This window comes from Limanda limanda, chromosome 4 (assembly GCF_963576545.1).
Source record: "Limanda limanda chromosome 4, fLimLim1.1, whole genome shotgun sequence".
In the NCBI taxonomy this organism is placed as follows: domain Eukaryota; kingdom Metazoa; phylum Chordata; class Actinopteri; order Pleuronectiformes; family Pleuronectidae; genus Limanda; species Limanda limanda.
Genome location: NC_083639.1, coordinates 2,192,259 through 2,210,685, shown reverse-complemented (window position 1 = coordinate 2,210,685; position 18,427 = coordinate 2,192,259). Strand labels below are relative to the sequence as shown.

The following is an 18,427-nucleotide window of genomic DNA, read 5'->3' as shown; positions in this document are numbered from 1 at the left end:
CAGTGTCTGTAAATAAAAGTGCAGCGAGTTTCAATCAGCTGGAACAAATAATTGCTGCACACGAGCAATTCATGTTCAGGGTTAGACGAAACCAAACGGGACGTCTCAGTCTTCCACAAAGAACTGACCAAGCATGGCGAGTCGCTCTTGTCTCAAAAATAGTTTATTAACAATGTTCATGTTCACTTCAGATCAAACATCCACGACAACACTTTTCTGTTTACAAAGCATTATGACAATGAGCTAAAAATCTGGATCCTTTTATCGTTTCGAATACCTCCAGAGAAAGAAAGAGAAAAGTTACGACACTGAGCAGAAGCTGTTCCCAAAGATGGTGATGCTTAAGCGAGTGTGTGTTTGTGTGTGTCTGTGTGCGCCCACTATAAAGACCCATCTTTTTATCATGCATGCAACAACATTGTTAGAACAACTTTTGATATAGTGGCGTAACATAATGTGCACAGATACACACAGCAGTATAGCACATGCCGCCTTGTGATATGTTCGACACCATGTTCAACCCTCTGCTCGTCTTCTGACGAAAAGCTTTCATCGCTGTGTGGAGCTAAGCTAAGTCAATCGACCATTTCTGCTGACCTCTAAATCTGCAGAATTCCTTGGCATTAATCTTGCCGACACCCGGGAACATCATGCCACGACAAGAACGCACAAAACGTGAAGCCTCACTGATAAAAAATCTTCTGAATCTGTTGAATCTTGTCACCAATGTGCCATTTGTTGACCGCAATGATGCAATGAGTTAAAATATAGCATCCTCCCTCTAAAGATCTGAGGTAACAACATTAATATGGTGCTTGTGTGCGATTTTAACCAATGCCCCCTCTCTTCTTCTTCTTCATCAAAAAGAATATGTAATCACGTTACACCTCGGCTCAGCCAGTATGTGCTTGTGGCCAGTAGAGGGTGTGAAGCTGTATTTTACATCATAACACATACAGACTTTGCCAGCTGGAGTGTTTGGGGCCCATCCTGGCGTTATAAGCACGTTTCATGCTACATCAAAGATACCGTTTTTGCAACACACACACACACACATTTCTCCACCTTCTCACTTAACCGACAGCGACATGCAACCAAGGGACAAGAAGAGAACATGAAAGAGCAACAAATGCGGAGTGAAGAGTCTGTTTCTGAGAGCAGTCGATGGGCTTTCACATCGAATAATAGTCGGGTAATACACAACAAACTTCTTGGCAGCGGTGACCATCTCCGAAACATCAAAAATCGCAGTGGCTGCAGACGCATGTTTTCTGGAGATGTTGGTGAAACATGTAAATTGTCGCAATCTGTCACGATCACAGATGAGACTGCATTCAGAGGTAGAATCTGAATATTTATGCCGTAAGAGCTTCGATTTCGGCAAAAACCGATGACACCCTCTGCTCTTATCTGAGTGGTTCAAAGGTCGGAGCTTTGTGAAACAGGTCCCAGAGGTCGAGCTCGCAGTGCAGCTGGTCTACCTGCTGTGGGAGAGGACGACCGAAAGGCACACCAGAGCAGAGAAGGCACCATGAGGGGGGGAAAAGAAACTCCTCAAAACGCCACGAGCTCCTCCGAGACATGTGAAGAATGTTGCCTGACTGGGAAAGTCCACACGCACAACGAGACACTTCCATGACTTGGCAAACCCATTCAACACACACACACAAACACACACACACAGAGCGGGTGTGACAGGCTCGGGTGCATTGTAGTGCCGTCACTCTCAATGAACAAACAAGGGAGGTTTCATTAGAGCGTGGCCTTCGTGCGATTCCTGTTTCAGCTGTGTCATCTCCCCTGTCGCTCCGAAACAGCTATTGTGCATAGTTGAGTCATATTGGCTCGTGTCTCGATTGGCCGGTTCTCATCCCTCCATCCACGACCACTAAACAATCAGGGGGAAGCGGGAAGCTCACGACTTTGGTTAACCATGTATCACATTATTTAGACAGCTGCCGTCTTATCTTCAAAGTGAGCGGACTGGAAAAATGTTGAGGGGAATGCTGACAAAACAAATTGAGTCAAGCCACCATTTTTTTGTTGTGCTTGACGATTTGTCGACGGAGCTGAAACTTAGTTACGGCTTTGAAAATGAGCGAGTGTGCGTGAAGGGGCCGTCAGCTGAAATGTTCGCTGGCTTACAAACACGAGAAATTGATGGTGGTGTACGAACTTAAAAAAAAGAAAAGGCACTAGCTCTTGTGGTCAAAAGAAATCAACGTTCATTCACTATCCCGGCTGCAACCATGACAAACTGAGCTGGTGCTAACAGGACAAGACGTTATTCATGAAGAGGTTTTTTTACAAGCTGAATAAAAAGTTTGTGAAGAACAATGTTGCAGAAAATAATGTGCATCTATCACGGCCGCGTTACATTACAGATGCAAAGAAGAGAAACAAGTAGGAAACCTTCTATGTGTATTGACAGATAGGAACTTTAAACATCAATTTCTAACGATGGTTGTAATATAGACAAAGTCTGTTTCCTGTATAAGGGGTGTTTTCATTGGATTCATCTGCCTGCGTCTTATCGTGAAATGCGAAATACAGTACAAAGATGCCATTTGGTAAAAGGTCAGTTCTTTTCGTGTGTTTGTTGTTTGTTTTTGCTCTTTCCCTATTGGTCGGTTGTTTCCCCGGCGTCCGAACTGCTCACAGCAGCGCGCAGCCGCCTCTCTTCTTGCGCTTGCGGACCTGCAGCGCCGCCCTGGTGGCCATCTCGAACACCTCCCGCACGCCGTCCTTGGTCTTGGCGGAGCACTCCAGGTAACCGAAAGCACTGATCCTGCCGGCCATGTCTCTGCCTTCATCCGACTTCACCGGCTCCTGCAGGGTGAGACCACACACACACTGTTAGGGACTGGGGGGGGAAGTATTAGATGTGAGAGGAATTCAAAAAAGGGAGAGGATTGTGGGTTTGTTTTTTTAGCCTGAAGGAAGATTTGGTCTCAATTTGTTTAAAAAAATAGACGAGAGTTTTAGATTTGTAGTTTAAGTTTAGTTCCTATGCACATTATTGACATTCTTGCATTTAACTTGAGTATTCTCATTTTACGCTGTTTTATACTTATAAAGTAAATCTCTTCTTAGAAGTTTTTTTGTGTAACTCCGTTTTATTCCCCTCTTTTTTATGAACTGATTCTCTCATTAGCTACGGGATTTCAGAAGGAAATATTGCACAATGCATTAAATCATTAATTGATCAAACTAGTTTTATCATTAACTATTTTGATGATTCATTAAATATCTCAGTTATTTTTTTCAATAAATGTCTTTGTTTTAGAAATATACCAATTATAGAGAAAGTAATAATTAAGATCAATATTAAAAATAAGTTTTCATTGGAAACTCATAGATCAACAACATGTTCAGTCCCTCCGTTTTTTTTGTATAGTCCCTTATAAAACCAAATATACAAAATTGTACCAGTGCTTTTAAGGTGATTAAAACCAAAATGAAAACCTCTTCAAACAGATGAAAACTTGAACCTGACCATCAACATCACAGCTTAAACATGCAGAGCCAACAGTGTGTGTGTGTGTGTGTGTGTGTGTGTGTGTGTGTGTGTGTGTGTGTGTGTGTGTGTGTGTGTGTGTGTGTGTGTGTGTGTTTGTGTGTGCGTGTGCGTGTGTGTGAGCATGTAAATCTGAAACACTTGAACTGATGATTTCACGCTGCTCTTTGTCTCCTGATTTCTACAGAAAGAAAAAAGCTGACAGTGGCGTCTGAAAGAGCCGGAGACAGACAGAGAAAAGGCCTCAGTGGCACGATGTGTCGTTCTGTGACACAATGAACAGACATGTTGTCGTCATCGTGGTTTGACTGACACACCAGAAACAGATTTTTACAGAGAGTGTCAGGAAGACAAAAGACACAAAAACATCTCTTTTATAAAAAAATGACATCTCATTTCACTTCTTTTTTTGATTTTGATTTAAAAACCAATTAGGATACATTGTTGTAAACCTTCGCTGATAAATATTTTTAATTAACGCCTGAACTTTAGTTCTATATTGTCATTTTACTATTGTTATTTTTTTATTGTTATCTATGTCCAAGAAGAGAGATCCCTCCTCCAGTTACTCTTTCTGAAAGTTTTTTTCATTAACAGATTTTTTTTTCTTTCCACCTTAAAAGTGTAAACATGTTGAAAATCCCTTTAGATTGATAATTTTGTACTAAATAAATAAAAGTGATGCAGGGCTTCAAGTTTCACTTTTGCTTCATCCTTATGAGGTACCGAGATTCATGAGGGAATACAATTATTTAAATCATAAAGCAGCAACATAAAAAGTAACAACTTTCTAAATACATCCTCACATTCCGGGGAGATAAAGCTGTAATATTAATGGGACAACTTTACTATTTCGGTAGACAAATTGCATGAGGAAACATTGTGTAGTGTTAATAAACCTTCCAAAATTACAGACCCATTATTTCCAGGGTCTTTGCAAAACATAACGAGGATATAACAGAATATTATTTTCCCTTTATATTTATTCTGTCCAATATTTTAACAATCACAAATTCACGAATCACAAAAAGCCAGACATGTCTCACTTTTTGATTTTATCTGCAATTCAGGAATTTGTGAAACGTGACACTGCCATTACTCACAATATCCATGGAAGCTGTATTCATAAATGACATTTATAGGTGAACTATTCCTTTAAATTTGTCAAAACACAGTTGAGACGATTTAAACATGAAGGTCTGCTCTGCTACTTTAACGAAGAGACCTTCACCTCAGCTGAACACCCGCAGACTCATATTCAAAGGTTGTGAATATGAGCATTAATAATTCAGACTCACAAGCTGAACCCCCGGGACATGTTTCTACGCAGCACTTTTCTCCGGCGTGGAACAGGTGCCCACATGTCACGTTTAGCTCCATCTACGGCTCATTGACCTTCAGGGAGAGACGGCTGTACCTGCTTCATCTTGGCCAGCTCTCTCCGCGTGTGCTCGTCGTTCCTCAGGTCCTTCTTGTTCCCCACCAGGATGATGGGGACGTTGGGACAAAAGTGCTTCACCTCAGGCGTCCACTTCTCCGGGATGTTTTCTGTCCCCGGAGAGAGAGGGAGGGAGACAAGTGAGCGGAGATGCTCGGGAGAGAAACTATAAAAAGGGCAGAGTCACCGAGCAGAACACTTCTGGTGATGGATTGCTCTGCAGACGGCTCCAGGCGGAGATGTTTTAGCTGCACTAATCCCAGCTCCCATCAAGGCCATTAAGGCTTTTAACAAACAGCTTGCTGAGCTGAGATGAGTCGCCTTGTTGCTGTGAAGAATACGACAGCGAGGATACATGAATCTTACAAAGCTCGTGTATGTTTTTATAAGTTTCTCATACTGCTGAACATCTTAGGTTTATTTTGATTTTGTTGTTTAAATGAGGGGTCGGGAGCCTCGATGGGGTCGTAAAGTTATTTCCAGAAATCAAATCCAATTTGAACCACAATTCCTAATATCCTATTTTAGCCTTAAAAGATAAAAAGTTAAATTTGAAATAAAACCATGCAAATAATCCTCACAACAGGAAAAGTTCAAATAAATATCGTTCTGCATAACCACAGTTGCATTTCTCTGGCACGGTTGTTTTAAGGGATGATGCCCTGGTTTAAGTAAAGGCTATACAGATAAAACATTTCAAAATGAGGGTTCTGCACGTAAGCAGTTGATTACCTAAGCTGTCAGGGCTGTCGATGGAGAAGCACATGAGGATCACGTCTGTGTCGGGGTACGAGAGAGGCCTCAACCTGTCGTAGTCCTCTTGGCCGGCAGTGTCCCACAACGCCAGCTCCACCTGCGACCAAACAAAAAGGAGAAACAAAAAGTGAAATGCAGCAAAAACTTACATCTGTGTACATGTACACACGTGCTGCACAAATCTTGTGTTTTGGGGATTTTTTTCCTTCTACTTCTTATTATCTCCATGATTCGTTCATCTGTGTCATTTTCTTGACAATCTCCTAATAAGATCCTGTCTTAGGGGCTAAAATTCTAAATGAGCTGTCAGCCCAGGCTTGATGCAAAAATGTTGCTCACCGTTCAGGATCCATGCACAAACATTTAACCAGTCAAAACATCATTAGTGAGCTAGTTCTTTCTTTCTTGTCCAACAACAGCCGGAACTATTTGGAACAAGACGTACGAGCCTCAGAGCAGCGGACTTCCCAAAAGGCCAAAGTGAAGACATATTTGGAATACCTAACCATGGGACATTTTTCTGCTGCAGCCACACATGCATACCAGGGATTTCGATCATAGCTGGTGATTTGTGCATAACACTGAGGCCGCTGTGGTCGTGCATGAGAGCGTCAGTGCACAGATATTTACTTCTCGTAGCCGCGAGAGCTCCGACCTTATCAGAGCTCCGCACATCTGTTGTGTTGTCAGCGTCGTGGAAATGAACTTGGGGAACGGGCCTCATCCCATTACACCGCTGATTAATTCAATTAGGGAAAGTGGGAGATTAGCGAGCATCAAACCGGGAACCTTCTGTCCCTGTGCAGACATTAGCTGCCAGTCTTCTCTCCACTCTGCTGCTCCTGAGCTGACTCACAGTTTTCAGGGGGAAGAAAACTTTTGCAAAGTTTCGAGGCGCCGGAGCGACTGCATGACAATGGATTCTGCTTTGCCCACAGAGAGCACATGCATCCGTCAACCGGGCCCAAAAATAGACGTTTGCAGAGGCAGTAGGGTGGGAGGTGGGGGAGGAGGGGGGTGCGCACTGGTGAGACGAGATGAGCAACGGGAGCAGTTAGGTTCCCGGTGGACTCGGTGTAACGCCTCAGAATTTGTGGTGAAGAACAAAAAGAGAGGGGTGGGGGGGGGCTATTTTTAAAACATGCCCAATCCACTGAGGGTGAAAGAACGTTTATATATCCTCAAGGGGGTAAAAACTTAAATTTAGGGGCTGGGATCACAAATCTAATCCAGCGGTTGTATAAGGGCCATTTCCTATGACAGAGATCCTCTTGAGACCTGGAGGGGGGGGGGCCTAAGGAGGCCTACGGTCATATCTTTCCCAAAATGATCCCCTCCTAGACCGATGTCCATCTTGAAACTCTAAGTTAACATTTCCTGTCCAGATCAGCAAAGTTAACCCCTCCCTGCCGCCCCCTGTCCAAGTGTGCCCAGGACAGGAAATGAGAAACATTAATCGGACAGGGGGAGGAGGAGGAGGAGGAGAAGGGGGAGGAGGAGGAGGAGAAGGGGGAGGAGGAGGGGCGGGGGGGGGGGGGTTGTAAGGGAAGGAGGGCGATTGCCAGGAGACATCCCTGTTCTCTGTCTGAACAGGAAGCTGGGAAGTCGAGTCATTTCCTGTTTTGGACAAGCGGTGATCCTGCAGCGGTGGTCGGCTCAGGAGAACAAAACCCCCCCGACATCACAGACCCACTGTGACTCGGACTCGAACGTCGCTGGAAAATCCCCGTGACTCAAATTCAAGACGCCACACACTCTGAGGAGTGGGTCTAAACTTTATCTCAATGTTAACATAGTGCACAGTGGACACACAATCTAATACAGTTCAAATTTGAAAGACTTGATAGTTATTATTGTGCAATTGTTTATTGTTGCCGATATGAAAAGTTATTTCACAGAATAGTTAATAATAATAAAGTATTAATAAGGAAGTACGTGTATTCACATTTGAATTTTATATAATACAAATAATGAATTGTTAATTTTCTTAATTCAAGTTCTATATAGTTGTAATATTTATATTAAAGTTAAGGGTTAAACTGTTAAATATCAAGCCTCAATTAAAATTCTTAGTCCTAAAAGTTTGACAATCTCTCAGGAATCATTATCAATTTAACAAATTGTCATCAAACAAAGGGACTTTCTGAACTGACTTCTAGACTTTCTTGAGCGTCAGATTTACAAACCTGCTTTCCATCGACCTCGATATCAGCGATGTAGTTCTCAAACACTGTGGGGACGTAGACTTCAGGAAACTGGTCCTTACTGAAAACAATCAGGAGACATGTCTTTCCACAAGCTCCGTCCCCGACGATCACCAGCTTCTTCCGAATGGCTGCCATCTCTGTCGGGGGAAACAAGAAGAGCGTCTTCACAAGCAGTCATCACACATTCAAACCAAAGGAAGACTGCTGAGTGTCAACATGATCAGACGAGAGGCACAGAAGGAAAATAAACTTTTAGTTTTTGCCATCGGGGGAGATTTCATCTGTCATGCTGCGAAACAAATGTGGGCCAGACAACACAGTCACACTTTGTCACCGGTGTGTGTTTCCCCTCTACAGATATTTAAATTATTTGTAGACTTTGCAGGAACACGAGACAAATCAAGAAGACGCCGTCACACACAAACGTTTCTCTGCTCGTGCTGCGTGGGCCCGAAGCAGAAGACATCTCTGTCTGACGGTCCTGCATCACGCTGCACCTGTGGGAGAGAGAGGCCTGCGATCTGCACATCGTCACAGACCCGGAGCCTACAGCTCTGCAGGCCGGGCGAGAGGAGGAGGAGGAAGATAGGATAGTGAGGGAGAGGAGGAGGAAGAGGGGAGGGGTGTTGAGACAAGCTGGGACACGAAGGAATGCTCTTCTATCAGGCTCCTTCTCCACCCAGTCAGAGCAGCTGGTGGAGGAGCTGCTGGTGTCCCGAGGCAGACAGAACGATACTCTGCTTCTCTGCTCTGCATTCTGTTCTCTTCAGGAAAACTTCAGCAGCAGCATAATACTGTAATTATATCGAAATTATCATAAAGGAACGAGAACTCAACCTGCCACCGGCCCATATGTTGTTCCAGTGTTCAGGCGAAATTGCTAATCTAATTGCATTTCCCAACAAAATGACATCAAGTCAGACTAAGTTTGGATGCATCTGTCAACAAGGTTTAAATTTAAAAACTGCACTTTGATTCCTCCGCAAAAATATGACAAAAGGAGAAACGTGTCTGCAGCAACCCCAAGCATCTTCCACACATGCACTGAGGTCCAGATGTTTTCAGAAGGGCCTGTACGTGAGAGCACAGATGTCTGAGTGTGTTGCTCCAGACATTTTCTAGAACTTTTCCTGCAACCCCCCCCAGTAAAATATCTCGAAAATGTCCAAATGAGCCAGTGTGAGAATACAGTAGGAAAATATCAAGAAGATTCCCGGTGAGTGTGTGGGTGTGTTGATCATTACGGACATGAAACGGATTGATACAGACATCAACCTGAAATGGAAACAAGATCTGAGAGCTTTTTGGGGATATGTCAAATATTCCAGGTGTTGTTGTGAACGCACACAATCTCCTGCTGCTTTGTTCATATGTGAAACACAAACTCCGGTAAATGTCCGAACTCTATTTTCCAGACATCTTTCGAAGTTCACGTCTGAAAACATCTCCAGAGTGGAGGAGTGCTTCAGCTGGAGCAGGCTGGGTGGGGATGAGATAGCAGCGCTGCTGATGGATGATGCTGGAGCTCTGCTACCTGGGAGCAGCTGTGCCAGCTGTGAGTCATTTGGCTCCTCTCCTCATCCACTTTCTAACAGACAGTCGTGACAACAATCCTCTTCACCAGGGAACACACCTCTCAGAGAGAAATCCTGTTTTAGAGCTGTGGGCAAAACACAGAGCAGAGTCTGGCCCTTTAACCAATTTAACCTCTGACAGGATGAACCTGTCCTTCAGTGAGTAGCATCAAAACACAGAATTCATTATGTAAAAGGTCTTGAGTTACTGGTAAAACTATAAATGACTTGGTGCCATGATAGATGAGAAGATATCTCTAGATGAATTCTAAAAATATTTGTATCTATTCAGGGCAGAGGAATACTTGACATAATTTGACATTTTTAAGATAATATCTGTCAACATCTTGAGAAAACATTTAACTGATAAGCTTGATCAGTTTGTACTGTTTTGAAAGAAAAATAGACAACAGGGATTTTATTAAATAATAGTTTTGGGAAATACAGTTATTCCCTTTCTTTTCAATAGTTGGATGAGACGATTGATCGTTGTCTGATTTGAGTGTGGCTGACATGAAGCTTTCCAATCAGCTCAGTATAAAGACTGGAAAGTGGCAGCTTGTTAAAGTGAGGGGAAAATGTCCGTTCCAGTATCCAAGAGCCTGAAGTTTGTCCTCAAGCATCTTGTTCAGTCCAAAACTCAAAAATATTCAGTGTTAAACCGGAAACCAGCAAATACCAGAGATCTGTGCTCATATTTCTCCAGTCAAATACTCCCATTTTCAATCCATCAATTAACAAATAGATTGTTAAATGAATTGTTGCAGCTCTATTTAACATTTTAAAGTGAAAAGTATCCATTAAAAGTGAAAACGTATAATATAAATATTACAATAGTAAATGGGTTGAGTCACAAAGGGAGCAAAGATCGCCAGGAAAGAGCCATGAGAGTCGAAAGCTAAAGAAGCCATGAGAGGAAATGATTACCCGGCTGTATTTCCATGTGTATTGCGTCTTGGCATAACCAGTAGCCCTACTGGAAACTTTGGGTGTGTTGGTGTGTTTGACAGTTTTATTGAAATGTGATCATGGTTTTTAATTATATTTCCTGCCTTTTACCCAAAGGCCCACTCCTCCTGGTGCCATGTTGTGTGTTCCAGCTGCAAAGGAGGAGGCGAGTGGTGCCAAAGACATGAGACTGAATGTAGGACACTGCAGCAAATTACTGGAGGAGTGCTCGCACCTCTGATTTCTACAGAGTCGAGCTGCCTCCATTCAAAATGTGCTCATCTCACTGATACTTCCATATTTTATTCAACATCACATTTTCACATCACTAATATCAATAATGATGCTAAATCCTTAAATCAGAACAAAAATATCTGACACTTGTTCTCACACGAAAAAACATTTAAATTGAACTTGTGTATAAATCCTCCCTTCATAGGAATTTATACGATTTGTGGTGCCAACGATCCGACGCTGGCAAATGGCTTGGTCACATCCTCAGAATGGACCAGAACCACATCCCTAAGTCCACTCTAAGATGAACATCACCACGAAAACATAAACAAGGTCTCCCCAACATGGCTAAACTCAAAGAGATGGGTCCGACATTGGGAGAGGCCCAACACGTGACACAGGACCAGATCGAGGCGGATCGTCGATTCCTTATTTCCCTCAATAGACGAAGAGGACTGACTAGCTCATCGAGGATTATAATGTTTTTAAGGGTAACAAAATATGAGGAACACCTCCCCATATAACTCAGAACAGTTGACTGCAGGGCCGCTGCATTTAATGGGTTTGATAGTGACTGTATTCACCTTGTGCCTCGCAGAGAAGTGGACCAGATATTGGCCCGAACTACATGATGGGCTTAACGCCAAACAAGTGGGAGACAGCAGCGCCGCGGCCTCAGAGGCTCACCCTGTGAAACAAAACAATCCACTTCCTGTTCCGAGAAGCTTGGGAGGAGCTTTTTTGGCTGCAGCTCTGTTTGGACAGGCCTCAGCAGAGCCGGGACGCAGAGAGAGGACTGCCAGAGGCAACACAGCACATGCTAACACGCACACGCACACAGTCCCCGTCTCCGCACGACACTGTCATAGCGTGTCCTCGGTGGCGGGGACAAAACATCTTGACAAAAAGGAAATTGTGCGTCACAAACAAGCTGCGAAGCCTAACACTGATGCCCAATCAGGGCGCTGATGGCAGCACCAGCTGAGGAGGAGGAAGTTCCAGCAGCTGCCAGCATCAAATGATTTCCACTGCTGTCGCCGTCCCGATCAAACCTGTTCGTCCTGATTTCAGCTGCACGTTCACATCAAAGCCTGACCCCACTCTGCTTCAATCCAAACACGAGAATGGGAACCAGTCGTCTGCAGCCAGCCAGTATCAGCCGGTCGACCTTTGACCCACACACACTATTGAGCGAAAGCATCAAGGTGTCACTGGGAGATGAAGTGAATTCGTGGAAACCGATGAATTCCAACACCGTTCTGTCAGCTCTGAACAAACATCCCTGACTTTAGGGCGGAGGCTTTATCCATTCACCCGTCGCTCTGCCTCTAAACGACACCGCTGAGACTCGGCTGCTGGTGCAGAGAGATTTGTTCTAACATATTCATGAAGCATTCACAACACACCGAGGTTGAGGGAAGACCAACGATAACTGTGAGGCAGGGGAACAAATCAAAAAGAGAGAAATACTGGAAGGAAAACAAACAAGTTACCACTGAGGAATATGAACTGACTCAACTGCTCTTTCAGTCAAGGTTCTCCAGATAAAAGTCTGCATTTTATATTTATTTACGGGGCTAAGCTCCAACAGAAGTCAAAGAACAAATATGAAGCTGGTTTCTGATGGTGATCTATTTCTTCTAGAACCTTTTCAGCTCGGGCCCAGTCGACTACAGCAGCAAAAAACAAAAAACACCTCCGACACTGCCTGTGTTTCCAGGTCAGGCCTTGAAGAGAACGCAACTGTAACGATCTTATAACACATGACACATCTTTAAAGTAAGTTTCCTCCAGATAAAACCGCAAGTTATCAACTCTTCACCATGAAACAACAGTGTGTAAACCTCCACCCACTGTTGTTGGTCTTCTGCTTCTCTTGGTTTACCAGCGCTCCCAACTAAAACATCTCGGATTCTGCTTTGCTGGACTTTATTAGAGTAGAATGTTGCACAGATAATGTTCAGTTCTGCCATGGATTGATAAAGGAAGACTACTGCATGATTTCATAGGGGACATCAACTCTTTCGGTCCCGTGAGAGTGAACGATCCTCGGGTTCAGCAGTTGCATGTTCAATGAACGGGCTCTTTGAGTGAGGAAGAGAAAAATGGTATTGGAACAACTCCAGTCGCTCTAGTTATCATTATTTTATCTATTTTATCTCAATTTAAAACTTTGGTATTGTCAGCTATTGCTCAACTAAACAGGTAATTTTAAGACATCAAAGCTGTGATCAAAGAAACTGCAACATGCAGCTGCTTTTTACTATTTTGGGAGGTTTTGATGACTGAACTAGAATCAGTCAATCAGAGAGAACAAATCTCCGACAAGGCCCAACAGTTCACTTATGAAACCACATTTCAATTCACCAGATTCAGAGTTCTTCCCTGACTGTACCGCATCCTTCCAACAAGTTCATGTGGTATTCCGTCCAGTCGATTCTGTTTGAACTCACTCTGACACTGGAAAACGCACATTAAAACCTGTTCCAAACACAATACTAGGGGCCTTTAAAATACACAGTAAAGCAAAACACCATTACAACCTACGACTATTTGAGCAATGCCCCGGGATAATGAACACGCCACCTCTCTTTCTCTGAGGAGGTTTCCTGAGGCTTAGGGGCCAACGGGAGTTACGCAACCAGCTGAGCGGAGTTAGCGGCGAGCAGAGAGTGACCCCCGACCAGCGAGGTGGCGCTGCCTCTCAATCCTCGCACGAGTTTAATATCGACAACATCTGTGGACGAGCATCAAGCGTCCGGCCGACAGAGGCGTGCTGCGGCTGACACGATGATGATGATGTTCTGATAATAAGCAGGAACGTGACGGGAAACGAGCACAAGTAGGATTGTTGTGCTCGTGGAACAGGCTTCACTGGGCTGCACCTCTTTCCCTGATATACACACACACTGCACGACACTAGAACTCTATATACACAGGAGCTTTAAAAGGACATTTTCAGTTCAACTCTGGCTGCAGATTCGTCTTCCAGAGCAATAAGAACAAGGATTGTGCAGAGAAACATTTGCTGAGGAATTACAAGTCCAGTCTGAACCTCTGCGGAACAACACTTAATTTAACAAGAGAATAAAAATGACTTTCATATTCTGCAGAGACGGTTTTTTTTACTGGCTGCAAAATGCCCTCTGGCATCGTTGGCACCGCAACCACAAGTCATTTCTAATAAGGCTGGTATCCCCCCCCCCCCAAATCCTTTCTCAGGGTAAACACAAGGTAACAGGCTCTGTTGTTGTTTTTGTTGTTTTCTGTCTGAGAAATGAGCCAAAGTTCAAGCTGCCAAAATCACCTTAACCCAAGAGTAAAAACACAGGAGGGAGAACAGATCACATGCAGATAGAAACACGACCATCGCCAGGTCCCAGAACACAAGGGGAAGATTCAAATGCTTGTTTATCAGGACCAAAAACTGAAGTTTTCACTTTACTGTCACAGCAGGGTAAACAAACTTCAATTTCCATGAGAGTGAAGCTGGAACCAGAAGATATTTTATATTTTTGCCCAATATATTGCTGATGCATTGTGTAAGCACTGAAGAAGAGGCGTAACACATAGTTCATCTACATCAGATTTATAAAATATTTTGCTGTTTTCCAAGTTTGTTGTTCTCTGCTCGTAAAGAAGAGTTAAAAAGCACAAACTTAACTCAGAAGCAAAGAAATCGAAGAAAAAAATCATGATGATAATAATACATTTTATTTGATAGTACTTTTAACTATGTAAAAAAAATACCCTAATAATTATGATATTGACTGATATAATAGTTGTCCATAATGTCCAGCCCCATATTTAAGTATCAAAATTGCTCCCAATGATTACTGGTAATAATTTAGGGAACATTTACTGCGTCCAGTTCATCACTTTACCAGCCTGAGATCTTCGATAAGGTGCGATTAGATATTCCAACTGGATGACATGGGCCTTTGCTGTGGAACAGTTTACTTTTCCTCTGTTTTCAAATATCTCTCAAAACTCACAATCAGATTTTGATTTAGTAGAATATAATTTACTGTCTTTGTTTTTAAGTGACATTGTATTAATTTGCGTATCATCTTTGGGAAGCACTTTGTTACGGCTGTTTTGAATTGTGCTATAGAAATTAAGTTGTTGTTATTGTTATTATCATTATTACTATCTGTGCATTTTAGAGTTAGACTAACCAAGTTATCTGAAGACATCAACGCTCAGCCCTGGGAACCGACAGTGTGCGTGTGTCTGAGAAATGGGCCAAGGTTCATAAACTGGCAGAGGCCGTGGGTGTGTGTGTGTGTGCGTGTGCGTGTGTCTGTGTGTGTGAGACAGAGCAGACAGCCGGCGACACTGGCTCCTCCACCTCCTTAATCCCAATGTAAAAACATCTTATCGGACTAAATGTGACAGGAGGAAGGTGCGACGTCACTAAGTTGGTCACCGCTCCAAAAAAAACTAATCTTATAAGAAAGCTTGGGGCCCATCCAGCATTAATGACTGGCATGTAGCGGCTCCTGGGCACAAGTAAGACGCTGTGGGCTCGGGAGCATTCAATTGAAACGTTAGTGCTGAGCTCTCTTACACAACAGCAGGGAAATAAACACAGCAGATCAGGCCAGCTTCTCACATTCTTTGGGGCGGTTTGTTACAAACACAGCAGCTCCTCAGACTCACTGAGTCATGGCCTCACTGGTACACCCAAAACAAAACAGATCCAATGTCCCAACAGTGAATCAGCCCATGCAATCAAAGCAGGAATGATGTTCGTAGTAAGGCCTCAAGAGGACAAGTAGATCAGATTTTAAACAGAATATGAAAATAACTTTAGAGATTTTTTATATAAAAGGGTATTTTGCTGTTAAAGGAATAGTTCAAGATTTTGCTTGCTTTCTTGAATCAGTTTGGAGACAAGATTGTTATCAATCCTACTTCTATGGATTAAGATGCATTAAGAAGCCTCCTCTCACTTTCAGATGACCTCACGATCATGACGAGTCTCCAGGAAGTCACTGCTCCCAGGAATGGTATGACACGCAACTTCACAAGAAACCACAACTTGTCATCTTGATATAACCAAGCTTCCTGCTTACTATAGCTAATCTCAACCAAATGTCAGTTGACGAAATTTGTCTCAGCAAAAAGAGAAACCGAAAGATATTCAGTTTACTGCCACCGCAGACTCAAAGAGCATTTTGAAAATGGAGAATAAAGTTTTGGGGCATTTCTATCTCCAAAAATCAATGAATTAGTTATCAATATTGCAACCAATCAATACTGAATATTGTTACTCATTTAGAAGAATTCCGAATATTAAGTGGGTCCAGCTGATTAAATAACAGATTTTCTCTGTTTTCTATCATTAACTTGAAATTCTCAACACTTAAAAAACCACATAAATTACTACCAAGACAGAAATCTCACCTCTGGAAACTGTGATGAGCGTTTCACTCATGTTCTGGGCTTTTAATTTAAAAAAAGATTAACTGTTAATTATTACATCCTGATCAAACATATTTTAAACATATTTTAAGTAACAAAAATAACATCTGTTTGTACATTTTGATTATTATTTCAGTCTTTAAAGTGTAAGAAAGTAATTAAACGATGTCCATCTCAATTTTCCACCGTCAATTTTTTAAATTTTTTATAATCTTTATTCTCGTCAAGCCAACAGTCCGCAGCCCAAAGATACTAGAAAATATTTAACCTATCTTAAAAATATTTCATTTATTTTGTGCACTTCTTCCTGGTTTTGCTGTATCAAATGTTTGTTGCATTGTAGCCAAATGTATTTTGATGTTTCAACATATTATCATTTATTTGTGAATCGTAAGTTAAGTGACACCTTCCTGTTTCAATTACATCAAAAGCCCAGAATTAATACTTCAATCCACATATTTCTTCATGCAAAAATCTCCAGTGACTCAGATGTCCTCCTCCACATGTTTGTGTTGTGCTTGTCAATGACTGTTTGCATCAAAAACAGAGACACGGGAGTGTTAATAGCGAGGAAATGAAGAGTCCCCAGGAATAGAAGTGGCTCATTAAGAGCTTTGCCATGAGGAGTTGCTTATTGAGGTCGCAGCAGTTGCACAGACTGTTCCCAGCAACAGGATCCGATCTGCTGCTCGGAAAGAAATCATCTGTTGAACACAAACACACCCTGGAGACTGGGAAACATCCACTGGTTTGCACCTCATCCCAAATGAGAGGGGAAACTACAAAGATGAGCAGGAAACCAGGCGAGGAGAAGCCACCACCTTGTTTCTCTGAGAGCCAAGTAAGTGATCTGCAATTAGTCTCAGATCAGAGTCCAACTGCAGCAGTGTGTGTGTGTGTGTGTGTGTGTGTGTGTGTGTGTGTGTGTGTGTGTGTGTGTGTGTGTGTGTGTGTGTGTGTGTGTGTGTGTGTGTGTGTGTGTGTGTGTGTGTGTGTGTGTGTGTGTGTGTGTGTGTGACATTTACCTGTCAGCAGCCAGATGAGGTGTTCTTATATGGATATTAGTCCCAGCTCGCTCCTTCTTCTTGGTTGTGCCACACACACACTCACAGTGCACACACTCACTCACTCACTTCTTGCTGCAGTATTCGCTAATTTCCCAGAGAGCTGCTGGAAACCGGGGCAGAGCGGCAGGATCCTCCCACTGACACCGGAGAGGAGCAAGAGCTCACTCACACACTGCTGCTTCTGCTCGACACCTTCAGAATAAAACGTGTCAGGAGAGTTGAAATAAAACCACGACAATCCCTTCCAACAGTCATTTGGGTAATGACGTAGAGCAAAGAAAAATAATCGGGTGCATCGGGCATATAGGTCAATTTAAACATATACATGTTAATAATGAAACCCTCTGTATTGGCTGGAAATTGTGTTGCAGCAGGTGTTTGTGTGAGACAGTTTGCAAGTGACAAAGGATATTCAAATATGCTATTCGAATATGGTGATATTAATTGGTCTATATATGCGAAGAAATCAGAAACTCATGTTCCAACATTTCTTCAGACTTTCTGAATTGTTCTGACTTGAGTTGGCGTTCACATGAATTTACTCAGTCAGGGCTAATTTGAACAATTATTTTGTCATGCATATTAGATGAATGTACAAGGAGGTGATTTTCTCACTCCTCGCCTTTTGTTTGTTGGTTGGTTGAATGATTTGTTGGTTGGATTTCCATTAACTTGGTGGAAGGGGGGGGGGGGGGCATAGGCATAACAACCCATTACATTTTGGAGCAGATCTAGAGAAAGGGACAAATCCATTATAATGTCTTCCTTTATTTCCCTTGGAATGTCCTTACATCATACATCCGTCTTGACAGAACAACTATATAATGTTTCTTCATATCAACAAATCTCGTGAAAACACTAAAACCAACCATGTACCAACAAACTATGCACCCGGAAGTGAACCATGTTTAAAAGCTTAAAAAACTGTGTAGGAATTCCACTCATATCCAGAAATTTTTATTCTCGTAGCTCCATGTTACTCTTATTTTGAAAGCCAGGCCCTGTATATCCGGTGTTGTCATGGCGACCTGTGTGTAGCTTGACGGAGTTGCTGCAGGCTCCCGGCGCCCTCCTCCCCTCCCCGGTCAAGGATGACATCATCTGTAGTACAAGAAGACTCGTGCAACAGGAGCGAAGGGTGTGGATCTCACCAGTGTGTCCCTCTGAAAAACAAACTCACCAACAAACAGAGAAAACCTGCAGCAGCCGTCTCCCAGGGGAACAGCCACTTCCTGCAGGAGCCACACCTGAGAGGTTAT

General features: G+C 42.9%; 1 protein-coding gene across 1 annotated transcript; it reads right to left on the bottom strand.

Moving 5' to 3' along the window:
- Positions 1-147: 147 nt before the first annotated feature.
- Positions 148-17,230, bottom strand: rhoca (ras homolog family member Ca). Its single transcript, XM_061069064.1, has 5 exons — positions 17,127-17,230; positions 7,898-8,055; positions 5,688-5,808; positions 4,935-5,065; positions 148-2,829 (listed from the first exon to the last, which is right to left on the bottom strand). Exons 2-5 carry the CDS (start codon positions 8,051-8,053, stop codon positions 2,656-2,658), a joined length of 582 nt encoding a protein of 193 aa, XP_060925047.1. The 5' UTR covers positions 8,054-8,055; positions 17,127-17,230; the 3' UTR covers positions 148-2,655.
- Between the last annotated feature and the right edge of the window lie 1,197 nt (positions 17,231-18,427).

Excerpts from the sequence above, each read along its gene's own strand:
- rhoca (XM_061069064.1), bottom strand. The coding sequence starts at position 8,053 with ATGGCAGCCATTCGGAAGAAGCTGGTGATCGTCGGGGACGGAGCTTGT. Across the intron at positions 5,809-7,897 it reads TCGAGGTCGATGGAAAGCAG|GTGGAGCTGGCGTTGTGGGA; the intron begins GTTTGTAAATCT and ends GTTTGGTCGCAG. Across the intron at positions 2,830-4,934 it reads AGCTGGCCAAGATGAAGCAG|GAGCCGGTGAAGTCGGATGA; the intron begins GTACAGCCGTCT and ends CTCACCCTGCAG.